We start from the raw sequence: 23045 nt of genomic DNA on the forward strand, positions 1-23045 counted from the left end.
AAATAAATAGGTACATAATTCAGATACTTCTAATTTATTTCAGATAAATAACAAATCTGTTTTTAGAATAACTATGTCTTGGGGCACCCGGATGGCTCTGTGGGTTAAGGATCTAACTCTTGATTTTGGTCTTGGTCATGATCTCATGGGTCATGGAATCCAGCCCCAAGTCAGGCTCCACACTTACCAGGGAGTCTGTTTAAGATTTTCTCTCTCCCTCTACTCCTCTCCCCATCCTGCATTCTTTCTCTCAAATAAATAAGTATATCCTAAAAAAAAAAAAAAAGAAAGAAAAGAAAAAAAGAACAAGTGTATTTTTTGTAATTTTTTAAATCTCCAAGTACATACTTGTAGGCAATTAGGAATAATTCAAATTTAACTGGGTGTTCCATGTTTTTATTTTTTGCATTGGTGAACACCTCAGCCGCAGCCTCTGTGCCTCCATGCTTTTGCTCCCCACCCCCGCCTGTAGTGACATCCTCCCCTTCTTCACTCACCAAATCCTAATTCTATTTCAAGACCCATCTCAAAATGATCCCTTTAGCGAGGGCTAACTCTGTGCCAGGCATTATTCTAAGCACCTTACATCTATTAAATCATGTATTCCTCCCTGAGGTAATCATTCTTCATTATAATAGTCAATACTATAAGGAAGATATTTTTCCTTTTTTATGGATGAAGCAATAAGGGCATGGAGGAATTAAGTAACTTACCAGAAACTACCCAATCAGCAAGCAGTAGAGCTGGGATTCAAATCCAGACAGTGTGGGTCTGGAGTCCATTCCACACTATGGTACCCAGGTCTGTCCCATACGCTTGCCCTCGGAACCCAGCCGCCATGTTGTGAGGAAGCCCAGGCCACAAGGAGAGGCCCTTAGGCGAGTGTCTCCGCTGACAGCCAGCATCAACCACCAGACGTGGGTAAACGAGCCTCAGGATTCCAGCTTCAGGCTTCGAGTCTTACATTCAAGGCTCTATTCACCATCTCTACTGTACCCTGCCTGAATATCTAGCATACAGAAACCAGGAGAGATCATAAAAATAAATGGCTTTCAAAGGATTTTTTATTTTTTTATTTTTTAAAGATTTTATTTGAGAGAGTGAGAGAGAGATTGAGAGAATGAGTGGGAGGAGGGGCAAAGAGAGAAGCAGGCTCCCCACTGAGCAAGGAGCCCCATGCAGGACTCAATCCCAGGACCCTGAGATCAGGACCTGAGCCGAAGGCAGATGCTTAACTGACCTAGCCACCTAGGCGCCCTAAAGGATTTTTTTAGAGCAGTTTAAGGTTCACAGCAAAATTGAGAGGAAGGTTCAGAGAATGCCTCAATGCCTCCTGTCCCCACAGATGCACAGCCTCCCGCACTGTTACCATCTCCCACCAGAGGGGGACATGTGTGTTACTATAAATATAATAAACACTTGTTATTTGTATGATGAACCCACACTGACATGTTGTAATCAGCCAAAGCCCACTATTTTCATCAGGATTCATTCTCGTACATTCCCTGGGTTTAGACAAAGGTAGAGAGACACGTATTCATCCTGACAGCATCATACAGAACAGTTTTACTGCCCTAAAAATTCTCTGGGCTCCGCTTGTTCATGCCTTCTTCCTCCCTAACGGCCTCCTCCCCAACTACTGATCTTTCTATTCTCTAGTTTTGCCTTTTCCAGAACATTATATCGTTGGAATATTATAGCAGACATAGCCTATTCAGATCAATTTCTCTCTGTGACACATCTTTGAGTTTCCTTCCTAGTCCTTTCGTGGCTTCACAGCACATTTCTCTTTGGCTCTTATTGGACTTACTGTTTTCAGCCACTGAGTTTTGGGATCATCTAGTATGCAGCAATATAGATAATCAAGTATCCTTCCAGAATTTCCTCTAACTAGCTTCAGGGTAAAAAAAAAAAAATTATTTATGTTTTCACTAATTCATTCACCCAATCATTAAACTTAATGGGGTATATTTGGCTTCAGACATGGCTAGATCTAAGTGGTTCAAGTGACGTCATCAGGGTTCTGTGTCTCTTTTCTCTTGGTTCTACTTTTCTCACTGGTAGCTCTAAGCTTTCCTGGATTTTACAGCTCCCCACAATGTATCTTCCCAAAATACCATCATAAACCCTGAGGAAGACCTGAGTCATCCACTGTAATGATGAGTCACGTTTTCAATTTCAGTTACAGAAAACTCTACTAACAGTGGCTTAACATTTAAACCATAGGATATTTAAGACTTATTTAGAAGAAGTCCAGAAGCAGGAGTCCCAGCACTGGTCAAATATCAAGGACTTATGTTCTTTATATTCTCCACTCTATTCTTAGGCTAGTTGCCTCATGGTCATAAAATGGCTTTCCCAGCTCCAGGCATCACATCTGCCTTCGAGGCAGGAAGAAAAGGGAAGGAACACAGATAGTTTGTTTTGCAAGCACGCCACTTTTCTCAGAAAGTAGAGTATCTTCCCAGAGCCGTCTTTTGACTTCGTTGGCCAGAACTAGGTTACCTGGCCACTTCCTGGCTGAGAAGCTGGGAGAGTAGCTAACTTTCCAGAGGCTACAGTGGGAAGCAGCAAAGGAGAAGGGAGGCTGTGAGTGGCTATTGGGTTCGTATCTTCCGTGTCTGCCTAGCCCTGAATCAATCACGGCCAGGGCCATGGAGCTCTCTAATTGATTAGGCCAGAGGCTAGGACCAGCCTCACAAAACCCACGTGAACCCCAGGGCCCAAGCAGGATTTTCTGGGGCAACGTGTTTACTCACAACAAGGATAACGAAAGAGTACGAAAACATCCATCCACAAAACAACTGCAGAGTGTTCCACTGTAAGGATAAACCCACAATTCTTTGAATAAGTCCATTTCAGTTCTAAAATAAGAGGATGGAAGAATGGGCATAGGTAAGCTCAATTGCAGGCATGTAGTGGGAGGACCACGACGAGGCAGGAGGTTAGGGCAGAGAGCAGGTTGTAAGGCGGCCACGAGGACATGCGGGGTAACCACGGCTGGCCATGAATGCCAAGCTATGCTACTGTTCCATCCAGTACTCACAACAGATACCTGAGGTCAGGATTACTTATGCCCATTTAGTTCCTGTGTTCTAGAGGAGAAAATACCGAGCTGGAGAAGTTGAGTCATTTGCTTGAGTCACTCACTCAAGAACCAGGGCTTGACTAGACCAGATCTTCGTGATTTGTCCCCTAGCTGACTCCGGACTTGCCAGGGTTAAGAGAGACCTGGAACTGGTTCCCTCCAGGAAGGGCAATAGGGATAGGGGTGAGGGCCCCAGGCCCAATTAAAGTCGCATGAAGTCACTCTTTCTGGAACGATCTGAATGCAGTGGCTGCATACCAGGCCCCCTTATCTGCTGCGTTTGGAGATTGGGGTTGTGAAACATCTAGAGTGCCCAAGCTGGGATGAGGTTTCTGGCTGCATTGGTTTTTTTTTTAAACAACTAAACCAAACCTGAAGCCAAAGAACAAGTCTTAGAACTGTGGAGGGATTAGCTCCATCCCCTCATCTCATCAGGGCCTCACCAGAGTAACAGCCCCCTCTATCAAGCTGGGCTGGAGCTGACCCCCCCCCGGGGGGGGGCCAGGGGAGGGGTGAGACCAACATCAGGACCTGTGGAATAAGGCCACCTAGCTCCCTGAAAACGTTATGTGTGGTGTGTTCCCAGTTCTGTAAAATGTTAGGTATCTTCAGGGAAAAACAATGTGGAAATGTGGCCTAAACTCTTAGCAATGTTATTTTGGGTGGGGAGCTGAGGAGAGGGACCTCCCTCTTTCTCTAATCTAGGCTGCTGTGAAGATTAAGATTAAAGCAAGAAAAATCCAATTATTTTTAAAGCAAAAAAGTTGTAATATTTAGGTTAAAAAAATGACATCTAAAAAAGTTAAATTGAAGGCAGAGCCTGGCCCAACCCTGGAGACTCTAAGTAAGCGATTTTGCTTTTCCTTCCCCCTCCCTCCGCCCAGCACTAAAGACCTGGCTCCAGCCCCCAGGCCGGGGCACTTCATTCCTTGGGGCCACCTGGGGTCCCCAAGTCTCCGGGCTGCACAAAACCGGTCTACAAGCCTCGCCTCCCACAGCTGCTCCCAGGCCTGCGCGCTCCTGGAGTGGAGAGGAGACGACGGCTAACCCCACGCAGGGCAGAGTCCGCCTGCGGCCAGCGCCCAGCGGTCCGCCCCGCAGTCAGCCCCTCCGCTGGAGAGCGGCTCCGCGTGACCCGGGGCCACGTGACCCGCGCGGGGCGGGGCCGCCGGTACAGTTGCTGCAGCCGCGGCGGGAGGTGTCCGAGTAAGTGGGGAGCAGGGCTGGCGGGGACCCTCGTAGCAGGTGGGCGCGGGCGGGGGGTCGAGGCCCTGCCCCAGCTTCCGGTCCCCAGGAGCCGGGAGCCCAGCGAGCTGCCAGGACCCCCTTTCCCGGTGCAGCGCCGGAGGGACGATGGGATCGCCATCGTTGTCGGGAAAATACTCCTGTATCCTTCGGGGGGCCCAGACGGCCACCTCCGCCTCCCACTCTGACTGATCGCAGTGAGGGGCGATTTCATTGGCCCCGTGTGCACTGGGGAAAACTGAGGGTCCACAGAGCAAGGCCGGCCGGCGGGAGCACCCCTCTCCAGGGCTGCAGGGAAATACACCTCTCCAGGCAAACCCCATGGGTCTCACCTGCTAGAGTGGCCCAGTATGATCCCATGAATCCTCTACTGAGGAAGAGGCCGTGGGTACAGAATATCCAGAGTGTAGTGGTGAAGTGGGGAAAGAGGTCTGGGTCGAACTACTGTAGCCAACATATTGAATATTGTGTGGTTTACATGCATCCTTATTTAATATTCACCATCGTGAAATTTGTCGGGTAGGTCCTCTTGTCCCCATTTTCACGTACGAAGAAACAGGCTAGGAGAACTTGAGTCCTTTGACCAAGGTCCTGTGGTTGGTAAATGGGGGAACTGAGATTAGAACCCCGGTCTGTCTCACAGCAGCGCCTCCTGGTGGGTGGTGAAGGCACTTGGCCCAGTTTATTAATTCCTCTATTAAAGGAAAGTTGGGTTCTTCCTCTTCCTTGCTCAGACACCCAGGGGACAGGTTGTTGCTGGGTGAGAAGGGCTTCTCCCCTCTCCCCAGCCACCTGCATCCCTTTCTCCCTCTCCCTTTCCACTGATTCCTTTTGTCACCTGCCCCCTACAGGACAAGATGAAGCTCATCATCCTGGACCATTATTCTCAGGCCAGCGAGTGGGCAGCCAAATACATCAGGAATCGCATCATCCAGTTTAACCCAGGGCCAGACAAGTATTTCACCCTGGGACTTCCCACTGGTGCGTTGGGGGATGGAGAGGGTGCTGTGGATTGTCGGGGAGTGAGTGGGCATTAGGGCTTTTAGGGGTCTGGGTATGTGGGCTCACTGAGCCAAAGGATTTACATGGAGGGCTCTGAGGTCCTGGTGCAATGAGTGAACAGCCCTGCTTCCTGAAAATGCAAAACAAGAGGACACGGCTTCCTTTATAGTTTGGTTTAGATGCTGCCTGCTCCTGAAGAGTTCTGGAGTAGAAGGGATCTTGGTTAGGCAGGAAGATTTTTAGGCTCCATTCTAAGTCAGCCCTGTCCTCAACAGGCTGTCTCGGGAGTCTAGGAGTTCTTAACAGAATTAAATCCTAATGCCTTCAGGCATACATTTTATGTAATGAATGAACTTCTGTGCGTCTAGAGTGCTGTGAGCTGAGTACCATCCTTGGGAGAATTGAGAAGATCATCCACTCAAAGCATTTTCTGTAAGGTATAACTAGATACAGGACCTATGTGAAAAAGTTTTTTTTTTCCTAAAGTTTTAATTTATTTATTTGACACAGAGAGAGACAGCGAGAGAGGGAACCTAAGCAGGGGGAGTGGGAGAGGGAGAAGCAGGTTTTGCCCCGAACAGGGATCCCAGTGCAGGGCTGATCCTGGGATCATGACTTGAGCTGAAGGCAGACGCTCAACACCCCAGTCTCAGTCTCTTATGAAAAAATCAGCTTGTTGCCTTCATGGGAGGATATTTCTTTTACCCCAGCTCCTCAAGGCTTATGTCCTGATTCTTTCTCTCCGAGTTTGGGGGGATTTGCCCCAGTGTCCCATTCACTAGAGCAGGGGCCTTCCAAGTTTTAATTGAACTTTTCCAAGTTTTTCTGTGAATGGTCACATCGTTAAAATTTGATGCTTCTGTGGCCATACAACCTTTGTCACAACTACGTAACTGTCCTTGTGGCTCAGAAGCAGCTGCAGACAACACATAAAACAATGTGCCTGGCCATCTACCCATGAAACCTGATGGGCGCTGAAGTCTGAGTTCATATAATTCTCGCATGTCACAAAGTCACACTCTTTATAAACTTAAGAAGTGTAAAAACCATTCTTACCTGATGGGCTGTATAAAAACAGGCAGGCTGTCCGATGTGGCCTGCGGGATGAAGTTTGCGGGCCTCTGCACTAGAGGTTTGTGGGAACAGTATCTGCACGTATCTGCAAAACCACTAACAGCTCAGGCCCAGGAGGGGCTGCACTAACATCCTGTTTTCTAACTGTGGAGCTTCTCTGGGTCAGAGTCTCTGCTTCTGCTGAGATCCCTCCCAAATCCCCAATTCCCCGTCACCTGCACAGTCAGATCCTTGCTCCTCAGTCTGGCCTTCGGGGCCCTCTGAGACCTGGCCCCTTCCTGACTGTCCTTGAACCAGTAGGGCATGTCCATCTGGGTTCCCTGGAACATGGCTTCCATTAGGGGAAACACCAGTCGGGGGCTCCTGGTGGAAAGTAAAGAAAGCAGCTCTGGCTGACATACGCAGAAGAGGAATTTATTGGCTAGATAATGGGGAGCTCACAGAATGGAGGGGAAAGCTGGAAGTCCAGGGAGGCTGTGTGGCTCAGGCGTGGCTGAGGTCCGGGCACAGGGGCAGACTGGTGATAGGGGCAGGGAGGGAACTTTGACCCACGGGTGAATGCCCACCCTATGCCTAGCTCTTCTAGGTGCTGGGGATACGACAAACAAAAAAGACATAAACTCCCGCCTTCCTGAAGCTTAAATGATAGTAGGAGGGAGAGTTAATAAGCAAGTTACTTGACAAAATACAGAGTATATTAGATGGCGATGAGTAAAGGAAGAAAATGAAGCAGGGAGTGCGGTGGGCTGGGGGCGGGGGGAGGGGGAGGACAGGGAGTGTCGAGGCAGGGGTGGGGCTTGGCAGTGTTACATAGGATGGCAGGGAAGGCCCCTGAGAAGGCAGCATCTGAGTAAAAGCCAGAAGAGGTGAGAGTCATGCAGGGACCTGAAGGAACAGCTGTTGAGGACTGAGGTGGAATTGCCTGGAGCGGGATGAGGACGGGTGAGGGTGGTGACCCAGGGCCACCTTACAGAGACTGTTAGGACCAGTTATTACCCAGTGAAATGAGAAGTCATTAGTAGGTTTTGAGAAGAGAGATCTGATTTGGGTGCGGCTTTTTTCTCTCCATCTTCTTTAAAAAATTTTAAATATTCACAAAAGCTAAAAGAATAGCACAGTGCCATTTTCCTGGGCTCACCCATTGCTAATATTTGTCACATTTACATACACACATTTTTTTTTATGAGCCAGTGGAAAGTAAGTCCTAAACCTGACACTTGATCTCTAAATTTTTTGGCATCTGTCTCTTCAGAACATGGACATTCTTTTACCTAACTACAATAGTTACACCTATTAAAAAAGCCTTCGGCTCAGGTCATGATCTCAGGGTCCTGGGATCGAGCCCTGCATCGGGCTCTCTGCTCAGCAGTGAGCCTGCTTCCTCCTCTCTCTGCCTGCCTCTCTGCCTACTTGTGATCTCTCTCTAATAAATAAATAAAATCTTAAAAAAGTAATTCCATAATATCATCTGATATACAGATGCTAGTAACATTTTTTTCCTCATTGTCCATATTTATCTTTTATAGTTCCCCCCCCCAATAATCCAGTGTCCAGACTTCATGCATATTTAGTTCTTTAATCTACAGAGGTCCTCCTGCTTTTTTCGTGTGCTTTATGACCTTGACTTTTTTGAGACTCAACTCACTGGAGTATGCTGCTCCTCAGGGAAATCTTCCCTGAACCCACAGACTTAGCCTGGTCACAGCTGACATTACTGCTTCATGTCCCAGTCCTAGCCAGTGAGCTCATTTCAAATGGCTGCTGTGTCTCTCTGCCCTCTGTGTTCCTGTCATGTGGCCCACTGCCTCCCATACGAGGTGCTCACGGAAGAGGTCAGTGTGACGTTTAATCGGGTTACTAATTCCAGTCGTTCCAGTCAGCAGTGTGCTGAGTGCTGGGATTCAGCAGCAGACCAGACACAGCCCTGGCCTCCCGGAGCTTCCAGTCTAGTGGGGAGCTGGCCTTCAGAAGCACTGATGGGATGGCCATTAGGATTGGGGCACCGGGGGAGGACTTGAGATCTGCCAGGTTCTCCCTGTTGAGTAGCCCTCTTTCCTGGGAGTCCTCGGGAGCTGGGAGCCGAAGGGTGTTCATGGCTGTGGCCTTTCTCACAGGGAGCACCCCAATTGGCTGCTACAAGAAGCTCATTGAGTATTATAAGAATGGAGACCTGTCCTTCAGATATGTGAAGACCTTCAACATGGACGAGTATGTGGGTGAGTCTGTCTCTTTCCAGGTCTTCCCTGATTCCAGGAGGGGAATAGGGAGGTCTCCGGGAACCACTGATGTTTGGCGATAAGTTCAGTTAGCGAAAGCTCTCTCTTCCAGGCCTTGGTGTACTCAGCTATACAATGCTCTGAAGGCTGACCTCAGGTCGTAAGCATTACGTGATCTAACAGATACGGAAGCCTCTTGTACAGAGCAAGCGTTGTAAATATTAGACCTCCTCCCCAACTCCTTGCCATTTCTTTCTGTAACCAGTGATTACAGATGGGATCGTCCCGCAGTGTCTGTGTGGTTGCTGTCTCCAGTGTTCATCCTCCTGCTCCCTTTTATGCCAGGCACTGGGAGAGGAGCAGAGACTGGTGTCCCTTCCAGTGCTGGAAAGCTATACCTTGGTCTTCTGTCACTTCTACCTACCCGCTCCTCCCACCTGCCATCATTTTGTAAGGCTTCACTTTGAATGTTTTTGTTTTCAATTGTGGTAAATTTACCATCCAGCCTGTTTCATATGTAGAGTTCAGCAGTGTTAAGTATATTCACAGTGTTGTGTAACCAATCTCCAGAACTTTTTCTTTCAAAACTATAATTTTTTTTAATAATGTCCAGAAGTCTTCATCTTACAAAACTGAAACTTTCTACAGATTTGACACCAACTGCCCATGGCCCGTGTTCCCAGCCCCTAGAAACCACCGTTTCAGTGCTTCTGTGAATTTCACTGCTCCAGATACTTCATTTAAGTGGAATCACAGAGTATTTGTCTTTTCCTGTCTTATTTCACTCAACGAAATGTCCTCAAGGTTTGTCCTTGTAGTGTGTGTCAGAATTTCATTCCTTTTTACAGCTGACATTAAACATTCTTCATGTTTAATGAAACACTCACTCACTTGAAACTTTTTCTTCTTGGCTAAAAATAGTTTTGGGGAAGCCTTGAGATAATTGTCTCCAACCAGCTGGTATTCAAGTTGGGGTTCAGGCTGAGGGGTGTATCTGGGGATGAATGGTGGGATGGGAGGCACAGGGCAAGGGGTATGCTTACTTACTTTCCCAGATGGGCCAAGCTCTAACCCCAGGTTGTAGGCCTCCTCCAGAAACCCAGAGTGGCCCTGGCCTCCTGTCTACAGTTACTCCCTTGTGAAAAGGAGATGAAAATTAGGGGATTTCTTAGGCTCCCAGTGTACAGTCACTGTGGCCAAGTCCTGCCATCACAGGTGGTGGTGGTGGGTGGACACAGGGATCTCAGCCAATCATGGCTGATTGCGGACTGATGCCCCAGGGCCCCTGATGGGCATTCCTCTCAAAGTGTCTGGGGAGGTCTGAGGGCATCCTGGCGTCCACCTTGGGAGGGTGGCTCTGCCTTAGCTGGGGCGTGACTAAGTGTCGCCATGGTCCCACAGGCCTTCCTCGAGACCACCCGGAGAGTTACCACTCCTTCATGTGGAACAACTTCTTCAAGCACATTGACATCCTCCCAGAAAACACCCACATTCTGGATGGGAATGCACCTGACCTGCAGGCTGAGTGTGACACCTTTGAAGAGAAGATCAGAGCTGCAGGGGGAATTGAGCTGTTCGTTGGAGGTGAGCTTGACACTTGGCAGCATGTGTCCAGGGCAGGTGCAGGGTGCTGAGAACACGTGGAAGGACAGGACAGGACCCAGGCCTGTCTCCCACCAGCTTTCTCACTGCCCTAGTAAGAGCGGAAATCATTTATTCCCCTGAGGAGGCAGGGAAGACATAGATAGGTGCCCTCTCTCCCTGCCTTGGCTGTGCTGTTTAGTGACCATGTGATCTTGGACATCTCTTTCTGCACTTCTGTGCCTTGGTGGTAAAGTGAGATGCTTGGATTGGGACTCTCAAGAGTCTATTCCCTAGTCCTAAGGTTTCATATGGATCAGTCCATGGGACTCACCTAAACTGTTAAAATCAGATTCCTATAGTTGGAGAAGATTCCTCACTCAGACCCCGCACACTATAGATAGCCATTGAACCCCAGAGAAGTTTTGTGACTTGCCCCAGGTCAGCTGGAGCAGTGGCAAGAAAGCAGGACACCCAAGGTGTCCCCTTGTCAGTTTGTGCTTTGTTCCTTCCCTGGGTGCTCCCTTACGTGTCCATCTTTTGCCACCTCTGGAGCCACCCACAGGAGTATGGCTGCCTTTTACTGCTCTAGACTTAATTCTTTAATTCAAGGTAGGAGGAAGAGGCTAAGAGCACTCATGTTCTAAGCCTTTATAAACTTTGCAACTCCTTGTCGAGTCAGTTTTGTTATTTGCTCTATCCCAGCAGCAGGCCCCCTGACTACTGGCAGGAGAGAGAAGTTACCCTTCAGTAACCTAGGGAAGCGGAAGCTATTTGGAGTACCTATTACCTAGTTTTCTGAGGGGTATCACAAGGTGACCAGGACGTGTGTGTACCTCAAACAGAAACGGGCAGGAGGTGGAGAAAGGGGAGGATCTTATGCTTAAATGTACCTGCCCGGGGTGAGTGAGAAAAGAGCTAGGATTTCAAGGGTATTATACGCCCGAGGTGGGGCAGGGTAAATTGTTCTTGAACTCTTGGCTCCCTGGGACTGACAGAGCTGCCCTGGCCTTTTCTCCCTGGCAGGCATCGGCCCTGATGGACACATTGCCTTCAATGAACCGGGCTCCAGTCTGGTGTCCAGAACCCGTGTGAAGACTCTGGCCATGGACACCATCCTGGCCAATGCTAGGTTCTTTGATGGTGATCTCACAAAGGTGCCCACCATGGCCCTGACAGTGGGTGTGGGCACTCTCATGGATGCTAGAGAGGTAAGCGCACCTGGAAGCCCAGGCCTTCCTTGGGGGGTCGGACTTGACTTTTTGTTGCCAACTATACAGGTACCACCTGACTACACTGTTACTAAAAATATGGCTAAAATCCCAGCTGATCCTCACTGGTCCTCCCTCCTCTTTGGAGGCAACTGTTAGTCTGTTCTCAGCAGAACCCTTTCCACACTGGCTGCATGGGAGGCTGCAGGCTCCCTGGCCTCTGCTTATGCGCCCCTTTGGAGCTTCTCAAGGCAAAGAGGAGCCCAGCACTACTCAAATGTCTGAATAGGAATTTGCCTTTGCCCAGGTACGAGAGGGACTGCTGGTTCTCTGCAGGTGGTGGAGGTCACTGTTTGAAGGGGGCTCCCTCTGCTACTCCAGGATATTTTTGGTCATGGCCTTGTGCTCGAGGAGTCATAAATACGGAGAATTGTGATTTAAACCTAAGTGTCTAAATGCACTTTAGTGTGTTATTCCCTAGAAAGTTGGGTATCAATTTTCTGTGGTTCCAGTTTCTTTATTGTCTTTCACTAGAATTTTAAAAGCATTTGCTCTTCCTTTCTGGGGTATATTCAGTGGGAAGCAGCTACTAACATTGTAGCTTGTTTCTTTGCCCAGATCTGTAAACAAGCATCTCCATATATGAAAAAAAGCTCCCTATTTCAAGAGAACTTTTGTGAGAAGAATGACATTACCAGCTTTCTCTTGGGTGACCTTGACCCAGTATCTCTGGCGGTCACTCTGCTGTGTTTGGCCTTACAGCTTAGAAACACTAGGGTGTGAGGGCTCTTCCCTGTCATGGGAGGTTATTAGGATCTGGGGAAAGGACCTGGGTCTGGAAATCAGGACTTCTGGAATCCTGAACTAAAAGAGTTGCATTCTCTCTATGCCTCTGGTTTCTCATCTTTTAAGAGAGAAACAGTAAATCCCATTCACAACTCCGTGGTATAATCGAATTACAGTGAGAGGAGATTGAGAGAGCAAAGTTCCTTTACAATCACTTTCCAGCACTTATGTTCTTGATATTTTAACTGTTGAGGGAGTCTCAATTTATTTGAACATAAAACATCACCCCAACTCCTATCAGTCAAATACTTGACATTGGAAGTGACCAGATTAAGGGGCAGCCTTTGTGGGATCAAATGCCAGGGGCCACACAGATAACCATTACTGTCACTTCTGTAGCCCCCAGCAGGTGGTGCAGGTTGGAACCCCTATTGTTCAGACTGCACTTGTGAAAACTCACCCAGCCTAGGACCCCTTGGGACTCAGTGTCCCAACTGCTGGGATAAGAGGCGTGGGCCTTTGCCTGGCATACGTGTTCGTAGCCATCATCAAAGGTACCAAGAGACACCACCACAGGGTGGCCTAGAGCGCTGACTCCAGATCAGAACTGACTTAATCCCCTGGAGCGCATCTCCTCATCTTAGAACATGGGGATTGTGATGCTCCCAGCCTCCGGGGATCTGTGTGGGAAGGCGGACAGCAGTGAGCACAGCGTGCTGCAGGCAAACAACGTAAAATAGTCTATTAAAAACAACAGTGCTTACAGCCAGTTGTGGTGACAGGACCAAAACTCAGGTTTCTGGACTCTGGGTCCCAGTGCTTATTCTCCTCTGTCACAGGCTTGTTTTCTGACCCCCAGGTGATGATCCTCATCACAGGTGCTCACAAGGCCTTTGCCCTATACAAGGCCATCGAGGAGGGAGTGAGCCACATGTGGACCGTATCCGCCTTCCAGCAGCATCCCCGCACAGTGTTTGTGTGTGATGAGGACGCCACCCTGGAGCTGAAAGTGAAAACGGTCAAGTATTTCAAAGGTGAGGGAAGGCAAAAGGTAGGTATGGCAGCGGGCAGCCAAATTCGGGGTATGCCGGGCGTGAGAAGTGGACCTCATTTTCTTGCTCTGGCCATTTTCAGAGACAATTCTGATTTTAATAAAAACCGAACCTTAACGATCCCAGAATACAGTCATTGCTCTTCCATCCATGACTGCAAAGGTCTATTTCTGGAGGCCTGTTCGTTCTAAGGAGGCAAAAAGACAATGAAATGAAAAGTAGTCCGTGGGGTATGTGGTGATCTCTTGACAGGGTTATTGAAGCTCTGGTTTTTTTTTTTTTTTTTTTTTTTATCTTTCAAGGTCTCATACAGGCCTTTTCCCTCTAGGTAGGGCACTGAACTCTCATGAGGATCTCTTTCTCTTCTATTTTAAAAAGGACACACTGCAGGGCACCTGGGTGGCTCAGTCAGTTAAGTGTCTGCCTTTGGCTCAGGTCATGATCCCAGGGTGCTGGGCTCGAGCCCCAAGTCAGGCTCCCTGCTTGGTGGGGAGCCTGCTTCTCCCTTTCCCTCTGCTACTCCCCCTGCTTGTGCTCTCACTGCTAAATAAATAAAATCTTAAAATCTTAAAAATAAAATACTTAAATCTTAAAAGTAAATAAGTAAAAGAAAAAGGACACACTGCTTTAAGCCAACTTAGGGGAAAACCATCAATAACGAAGCAGGCAAATTAGGAATTTATGCTTTGGTGAAAAGATTAACCTTTCAGTAGCCAACACCTCTAAAGAATGAATTTACAGAAGGCTGTGGATTCTAGCATTCATTGGGAATAATAAATTCTCTTCCTACTCTTAGTATTTTTATCATTTGGAGCCACAGAGAAAAGATGATTTTTAGTACTAGGACAAAATTTGAGAGCTCTGAGATTACTGTTCATAATCATGGAACTCTGCCTCTACCTGCATTAACTACTTTTGTTTTTAATTTTTCACAGGTTTAATGCTTGTTCATAACAAGTTGGTGGACCCCTTGTACAGTATCAAAGAGAAAGAAACAGAGAAAAACCAGTCTTCCGAGAAACCATACGGTGATTAGCCTGTGTTCATCCTAGCATTGAGTACCTCTTTAGGACAGAGCAATTCTGGAAATGGCCTTTAGGAGGACAGAATTGTATTTCTTTAATCCAGTATGGTTACTCCAGATCAATGGGTACACTTATTGTTCTTGGCTATGTAGCACAGAGCCCAGTCATGAGTATAGCTACAGGGAGAAGGACTTGTTCTGCTAACTTACTTTAATTAGAAAAAAAAGTCTTAGAAAAATGTACTCCATAATTTTGATGTCTGCCCTACAGAGATTACGGTTTTTTAGCTTTTGTTCTGCCTTTGGCACTGTTGTCCTGTACAACCACACTCCCATCAGGAATTTTCTATCATTACGTACACTGATTCTCAATGAGGGGTAGTAGAGCCTTTGAAAGCCCTTTGGGTAGTAGGCCAGCCTCTCATTTGAGAATCACTGTTCCAGATTAAGGAATAAACTCTCAACCTTCTGTTCAGTTGTAAGTGCCATGAAAAGAAAATGATTCCTTACTTTCTTTCCATAGTTGTTGTTTTTTTTTTTCCTGCTCTCACAGTTGGCCTTTCCATGAACTCGGAGGACTCCTTGGGGAGGAGGACCTGGGTGGCTAGGGCCAAAGAGAAAGGTTTTGCTGATAAACTCAGAGCCTCAAGGGGCCTAACCACATCAAACTCCCCTCCCTCCGGGACCCTCTGGCACCTGGAGGAAGGTGGAAATCCTCTTCCCACCAGAGCCCCATGTTTTTGTTCCAAAGTCTCACTGGGGCGACAGATCCTGCCACAGTGTCAGTGTGTTCAGCTAAGGAGATAGGGGCCAGGGCAACAGCTCAGTTAGGCCGAAGTTTAGTCACAACATGAGTGACATGTTCTCCTGCTTCCCTGAGAGGTGAGTGCCAAGACAGCATACCAAATGCTTCTAAAGTTGCCTAATAATAGCCTTTCCCCACTTAAAATAGCCTGTCCTTCCAACCCGCTCAGGTTCCTGTGGCATGCTCTGCTGTTCTCAGAACATCGGGAAATACAGCCCTTTTGACCCTTTATCCTTCACCCCTTGTTCACAACATGAGTTTACTGCTCTGCCTTTTGACTCTTAAACCTTCGTGGAGTGGATGCTGCCTTCCCCTCCCTGTTTCTGTGCCTGTTTGAAGCTGCTGCTTCCTCTCTGGAAAGATCTTTCAGAGACCAGCTCAGGTCTCTCTTCAAGTGCTGTGTTTGGTACCAGTGTTTGGTCTTGAGCTTTTATACCTGATTGTGCTGTGATTCTGTCTTAGGCTAATGGATCAATGGACTTGTTTATAATGTGATATTTTCTATTAAATCCAGTATTTTCAAATAAAATGTGTCTTTGTGGAGTTGCACCCCTGGAGGTCAGAGGGTGGTTTGGGTTGATATTTACATATTTTGGGAACAGCTGGTGAGCAAAGCTTCACATTGACTCCTCACAGCAGCTCTAAAGGAAGGCACAATCACTGGCAACTGCTGACCTCTTCAGTTATCGGAGGGGAATAAAATAGTTCATAAAAATGAGGCACCCATGTAAAATGGGTGGGATGAGGGCATGAACACATGAGCAATAAATTATGATGTTCTGGCTGTACCTTGGATCCAAACAAGGACATGGCTTCTAAAAAGAATAAGGAGACTTGTGATCAGGAGGGATATAAAAACCACAGGGTAGGAAAATAGGTTTAGATGGGATTTTTTGGTTAGAAAAGTAAATATGATGGAACATCTTGGGTCAGTATAACCAACTGAGGTACAGGTAGAAATTGGCAGAAGGGTTCAATTTTGTATTAGTTGTATTAAGAAATAATTTACATGCCCATAAAAGTCACCTATTTTGAATATAAACTCAGTGATATTTAGTTAGTCTATGGAGCTGTGCAATTTCCTAGCACGTCCTTTTCCATCCTCCCAAGAGCTCCCTATTCCTACCCCAGCCTTAGGTGACCACAGATCTGCTTTGTCTCTACAATTTACCTTTTCTGGATGTTTCGTATCGGTGGAATTCTACTTCATGGCATCTTGTGGGTCTGGCTTCTGTCACTAAGCATAATGTTTTTGATGCATAATGCAAATCTACTTAACATATATGAGTATTCCCTTTTTATTGCTAAACAGTACTCTGTGGTACAGAAATACCATATTTTGTTAATCTGGTAAAGAAGGGATTACATTTTAAGTAGGTATGTTCTAGAAAATTATATTAGAATGAAATGAAAAAATTCAGTCAGGATGGCTACATTGGAGATGCCTGTGTGAACTCGGGACTTTAAGAAAGATCTCTTTCCCAGGCCTGTGTTTCCCTGGTGGCCCAACAGCAGTGTAATCGGGCTACAACCAGTTCTTAGGCCAGTCAAGTGGGATGTACACTCCCCAGCTGACCGGGACTCTGGAAAACAGCTAATTGTATTTTGGTGGGTGGGAGGGATTACAGCAGACCTAGAATACCTTGTTGCCAAAAAATAAAGATGCTTTTAAAAAGGCTTGAGGCAGTACTGAAAGGACAAAGCAGCCAGTTTAATGGGGCTCCCCCTGTCCAGGTTGCGACAATGTAGTCGGTAAGGAAATATTAAATACAGCTAAGTGGAACAAGTTGAATCTATAAAACCCCAAATCTGATACCCAAAGAGGAAAAAGGTACCATTGAGTATAAATGGTATTATATTTCAGGAAGATAGGAGTGAACGTGTTTAACGTTTTCTTGCAGTTTGGAAAAGCCAGCAGTATGTTGACATAAATGGGTGTCATCTCTTCTATTTAATCTGCTTAGAAAGTCGACATAGATGCAAGGGCCTGGCCCACAGTTTCCCCCCAGATATATCAAAGGCTTACTCCCCTCCTTCCTTCAGGTCTTCGCTTCAATGTAATTTATCAGAGATCTTCCCTGACTCTTCAATATCAAGCAGCAATCCGGAGTCCCTACCCCTCATCCTGCTCTTTTTCTACCTGATGTGTATTTTGTTCCCCACAAAATGAAAGGGTCAGGAGGGCGGACTTTAACTACCGCTGTATCCTATCCCTCTCAGTGCCTTGATGTCTAGAAGGCACCTGTTCGATTTGTTCAACTATATGCCAAGAGAAATGACCATACGCAATAACCAGGGGAAATAACAGCATACTGTATGATAACAGATTAGTCAGCCGGCCTACTAAGGAGATCTAACTGTGCAATTTGATGCCTTACTCCTGGGAACCCCAGTCCTTACTGTGAGGAGATGCTAGTGAAGCAGGGATACATTCCCAACAAATTTTACTGTGACAGAACACTGAGTTATATAATAATAATAAACAGAACGTAATCATTTGGGCTTTAAAGGAGGCCTCAACACCAGCTGGCAACCACATTATACTCCCCCCACCTCGTTTGTTCAGTCTCTTCTAAGACTAATTCATAAGGCCTCAAACCTCCACCCGCTCTTCTCCCAGCTTTTCTCTCAGCTACGACCTTGAAAATGGAAGCAATCAGGAAAAAAACTTCCACAAGCTTCACCATCACACACACTCACCTACGAGCCCTGCGTTCAGGCTTTGCCTTCTTCCTATGATTTGTTCTTTGTCTAGTCCCTCCACTTGTGCGCTAGACCCCACCTTCTCTTGCCTCCCTGAGGGCATTGTTCCAGCAAGATGCTTGCCAACCTGCAGCAACCAAAGCCAGCCTTAAAAACAAAACTTTTTTTTTTTTTTTTGAGAGATTAAGCATGCACAAGACTGGGGGTTGGGCATGGAGGGGGAGAGAATCTTAAGGCAGCTCCATACCCAGCACAGAGCCCAACACGGCTCGATCTCATGACCCTGAGATCATGACCTGAGCCTAAATCGAGTTGGGTGCTTAACAGATGGAGCCACCCAGGAGCCCCTAAAAACACAATTCTTCACCCCATTTGCCCCCTCCTATCATAGCCTTATTCTCTGATCCCATTTATTGCAAAGCCTCTGGAGTTACCTCTACTGGGGCTCTCTTCTCCCTCCCCCACTCTCTTCTGGTATTCCCATTATGCCTATGTCATACCTCTGTAATGGTCTCACAGTTCTTGGATATTCCATATGTTTTAAAAAACTATTTTTTTTTCTCTTCAGATTTCAGTTCGCAACATTTTTCTTGACATATTTTCAAGCTCGCTGGGTCTTTCCTTAGGTGTTTTGAGACGACAGATGAGCCCCTCAAAGGCATTTGTTTCTCTTGTTTTTGTTTTTAGCATTTTTTTTTATTGTTGGAGTTTCTCTCTTTTGTGTACAGTACCCTTCGGTTCCTAAACGTTGTCCGCTTTTTCCATCAAGAGACCTCAGCATGTTGATCATGGTTACTTTCAATTCCCAGCCTGAACTAAAACCTCTGCCATATCTGAGTCTGGTTCTGATGTCTGCTTTGTTTCAGCAGCCTTTTTTCCCCTGCGTCTTAGCATCCTTGTATACTTTCTATTGGTGGCTGGACGTGATATATCTTGGGTAACAGGAACTGAGGTCAATGGGCCTTGAGTGTGAGGTTTTATGTTTACACGACTAGCAGCTAGGCTGTGTTAAATGTCTCCTATGTCAGAGGTTTCGATTTCCTTTGGTGTCCTTGTTTTTGTCTTCCCTTTCTGTGTTTGGGTTTCCCCAGAAACTCCTTGAAATAGAGTATGCATCTTGCAGCTTTCTCAAAAGCTGTAATCCATTGTTATAATACTGGAGCCCTACTGATGGTGTGGTATTAAGGAGAATTATTCTGTATCTTATGATTAAATCTGTTTTGTCTTTTTTTAGTGAGCTGAAGTCCCTCGGCCAAGACCTTCAGAACTGTCTTAGCCTTTTTTTTTTTTAACGTGAGACACAAAGGCTAGAGGGGGCTTAAGACATCCAACTGCCTTTCTCCAAGGTCAGAGAAGACTCTTGCAAAGCAGTTTTCCTTGAATGCAGCCTTCTGCCATGGAAACAAAGCCATGGGTTTATTTTGAAATGGCTCCTCTCGCCCTCCACCTTGCAGGAGGGGATTTTTCTGCCATCTTCACATTGAGAGCCTGGGGAAACTTCTGGAGGTAAAACCCACCAAAGTGTGGGGGACTGCTTACCATAACTCCCAGGAGTTTTAAACTCTCAAGTGAGTCCACATTCAGCCCCCAGTAATTTGCTTCAATCCTGATAACTGGCTCCAGCAGCTTCTCCTTTAGGTGAACTGATCTGTATTTTCTGCATTTTCTTTTTTCTTTAGTTTTTGTGGTGGTTTGCCCTGTGATCTCCATTCTTTGATGGATCAAAGAAAAGTTGATTTTCAGTTTGGTTAGCATTTTATCTTATTGTGAGCATACCTCATTCTTTCCCAAACATACTCCAGGTTTTCACCTCCCTTGTCACTTTGACACTTGTCAAAGTCACCAATGATCACACGCATCACTAAGTCAACACTTAGAGCTCCTATTACTTGACAGCTGACCACTCCTTCCTTCCCACTTGACCTGGCTTCCAGGACATCACACTCCAATTTTCTAACCTTATTGGCCAGTCGCTGTCTTCTCTGTTGGGTCCTTCACATCACCCTGAACTCGTGGCATTTGAGAAAGGGGCTCCAAGACTCAGGCTTTGGACCTCTTCCTCCCATACTACTCACTCTCTTGGTAATTTCATCCAGTCTCATGATTTCACATACCATCTATACACTGACTCCCGTATTTCCATCTTCAGGCTGAGACTCTCTTCAATTCCAGACTATAATACCCAACTGCCTACACAACATCTCCACTGAGATCCTTACCAGGCATCTCAAACTCATCTATCCACAAATAAATTCCTGATCTTAACCAGCAAATCTCTGCCACCTATAGCTTTTCCTGTCTCAACTACTGAGACAAAAGGAGCTAGAAATCAACTCTGATGCCTACTTTCTCCTTGCTACATGCAATCTATTAGTGAATCCTTGAAGTTTCATCTTCAAGGTAAGTACAGAATCTGACCACTTATCAGGATTCCAAGTGCTGGCTCCAAGCCACATGTACTTATCACCTGAGTTACTGCAGAAGTCTCTTAACTGGTTGTTCCTACCCTTGCTCACACACTCTCCTAAAACCTAACACCCTATCACACTTCTGGCTCAAAGCCCTCGAAAAGCTCCCATCTCAGAGTAGAAGCTCAAGTCAAGCAGTCGACCTCCGCCATCTCACTTCTCGCTCTTCTCTCCTACCCCACCTCTTACTACTCTCTCTTCCTCGGTCCACTTCAGCTCTTCACTGGCTCCCGTGCTGTGCCCAGAGCCCTCCAACATGCTGTCACTCCAAGGGCCCTTGCCACACTCTCTATCCAGACTGTCTTCTCCAGGTGCCCGCCTGGTACTGCCAAGCCTTTGTCCAAGTGCTATCTTGAAGAAGTCTTCTACCTTCTTGAAAATTCCAACATCACTCTGTCTTGCCTAACTCCCTATGGCGTCTCCCAACTTCTCTCCATAGCACTTCACTGGTGATAATCCCTGTCATCTCCTTAGTGTCTGTCTCTTTCCACCAGAATTTAAGTTGTATAAGGGGAGAGATTCATGTTTATATTACTCACTGCTACATTCTCAGCACCCGGAAAAACAGTAAGGCCCGTCATGAGGTGTGCAATTAATATTTGTTAAGGAAGTGAATGAATACTTGGAAACGCTAAAGGCTGCAAGAAATGGAACGGGAATGAAAGTATGACACTCCATCATCTTTCAAATTCCTATGCACTGACGTTGCATTAATACTAGTTTAATTTAGTTTGTTGATTCAATGAAGGAGGGGGAAAAAAGAGCCAAGCAAAGAAAAGAAGTAACTATGCTGACTTTGTATTTACATCAGAATTTCACTATGTTCTCAACATGCACTATCCTCTCCAAAGTGCCCTCTGGCTCAGAAAAGTTATGCGAATTCTTGAGAGTGGTAAACCTTTAGCTGACCTGGGTAATTATCCATGAATGCTGCAAGTTGATAATTATCACTAACATTGGTGAGAACATCTTGAAGCCAGCTCTCTGACCACAAAGCCTCAGCCTGGTTTGCTGGCCAATTTTTTTATTGAGCCCAAGTTCAGGGAGCAGACTATCTGGCTATTTTTACCAGGATCAGCGGGTACCACATCCGTCATACTTAGGGGCGTCAGAGAGAACTTAATTTGCTTCCTTCAGTGGATGGAGACAAGTGCTACTATCAGGACTGACACTTTCTATGTAACAACACAATGCCAACTATATGGTTCAAATGTAGTTTTAACTGGTCTTATATTTTTTTGTTAATACTGCTATTTCTCCCTCGATGGTCTCACTAGATGCCATTCTAGCTACTAGTATGTATAGAGGACTATAATGGAACACAAGGAGGAAAACTAAAATCCCCTAAAGAAACCTGTTTCTTTAATAAAGTACTATGGTCTTAGTTACTGCATTTTTATAACATGGGAACTGCTGCCACCTGCAGGTCATGCTTATGACAAAGTTAATACTCCCTGGGATCTCTAAAAATTCCTTCCAAATTGTTGGTGAATGAATGGTGTAATGATTATCCCAACTAATTAACTCTACTTTTTTCTTCATCTAAACAAATAAGTAAATAAAATAAAAATTAAGTATATTAAGGGATTTCTAATGTAAACTAGAACCTCTGCTACTAAAAAATGACCTTGCTGTGGTGCCTCGTTGGCTCAGCTGGAAGAGCGGGTGGCTCTTGGTCTTAGGGGTCACGAGTCTGAGCCCCACACCGGGTGCAGAGATTACTTAAGTAAATAAACTAAAAAAAAAAAAGAAAAAAAAAGGCCTCACTGAGATTGCTATCAGTCTAGCCAAGGGCTGCCAAGTGTTTTCTCCATTATACATCTCCTTTAGCAAGAGATGTCCACTCGATGCTCACTCACTGGATTCAGTACATAGCTGAGATTGCAAGCTTATCCTCTCACGCCAGGGCAGAGACCTGTGGGTCCAGATGACCCGCAAGTCTAATCAACTTATCCAGGTGAGGGGCGCCTGGCTGGCTCAGTCAGTGGAACATGCAACTCTTGATCTCAGGGTTCTGAGTTTGAACTCCATGCTGGGTGCAGAGATTACTTAAAAATACAATCTTTTAAAAAACAACAACAAAAAACCTGGAATCCAGTTTGATGATTTCCTCGTGAAGCTGAGTAGGAAAATGACCATAACAGGTACATGCACTAAAACTCCATACAAAGACTTAAGTGAAGTGTCTGCAGAAATAACTGATTTAAAGCCACCAAAAGACATAAAGAAAAAAAAATTCAGTGATTTGCTGACCCTGCTAGGATTAGGTCATCAGTCTCCAAGAAAAGGTTTTCAGGGTCTGACCAATCAAGGTACATTAAGATCTAAGGGATATTTAAGTTGTACTAATAATAAAAATAGATGGTATAATGTGCTAGCTAAGAGGAGTCTAAGAAGACACCATGACAAAACCTAATATGCGGCATTCTGGATGGAACCTGAGAACAGCTCAAGATCAACAGGAAAAAGCTAGGGAAATCTGAATCAAGTATGGACTTATTACGAACAATGTACCAATATTTGTTCATTACTGTGACAAATGTACTATACCAACAGAAGATGCCAGTAATAGGAACATGGAATATATGGGAACAGTGTACTACCTCTGCAATTTTTCTGTCAATCCGAAACTTCTAAAAATGTTAACTTAAAAAAATGAATGGGAAAAGATGCAATTCAACTGACAAAAGCGGGCCCTTAAGTCAGTTCAATCACAAGCTTAAAAAGTCACAAAACTTCTTTTTTGGCTTTAAAAGTTATTTAGTAGCTTATTTTCATCTATCTGTTCTA

At 45.9% G+C, this 23045-nt stretch overlaps 1 protein-coding gene across 1 annotated transcript; it reads left to right on the forward strand.

Annotated features, from left to right (window-relative positions):
* The first annotated feature begins 4228 nt into the window (after nucleotides 1-4228).
* Nucleotides 4229-15633, forward strand: GNPDA1 (glucosamine-6-phosphate deaminase 1). The gene is made up of 7 exons (XM_032844237.1): nucleotides 4229-4294; nucleotides 5185-5314; nucleotides 8524-8625; nucleotides 10027-10209; nucleotides 11233-11417; nucleotides 13063-13237; nucleotides 14191-15633. Exons 2-7 carry the CDS (start codon nucleotides 5191-5193, stop codon nucleotides 14289-14291), a joined length of 870 nt encoding a protein of 289 aa, XP_032700128.1. The 5' UTR covers nucleotides 4229-4294; nucleotides 5185-5190; the 3' UTR covers nucleotides 14292-15633.
* The last annotated feature ends 7412 nt before the right edge of the window (nucleotides 15634-23045 follow it).

This window comes from Lontra canadensis, unplaced genomic scaffold (genome assembly GCF_010015895.1).
Source record: "Lontra canadensis isolate GAN:19392208 unplaced genomic scaffold, GSC_riverotter_1.0 scaffold149, whole genome shotgun sequence".
Lineage (NCBI taxonomy): Eukaryota > Metazoa > Chordata > Mammalia > Carnivora > Mustelidae > Lontra > Lontra canadensis.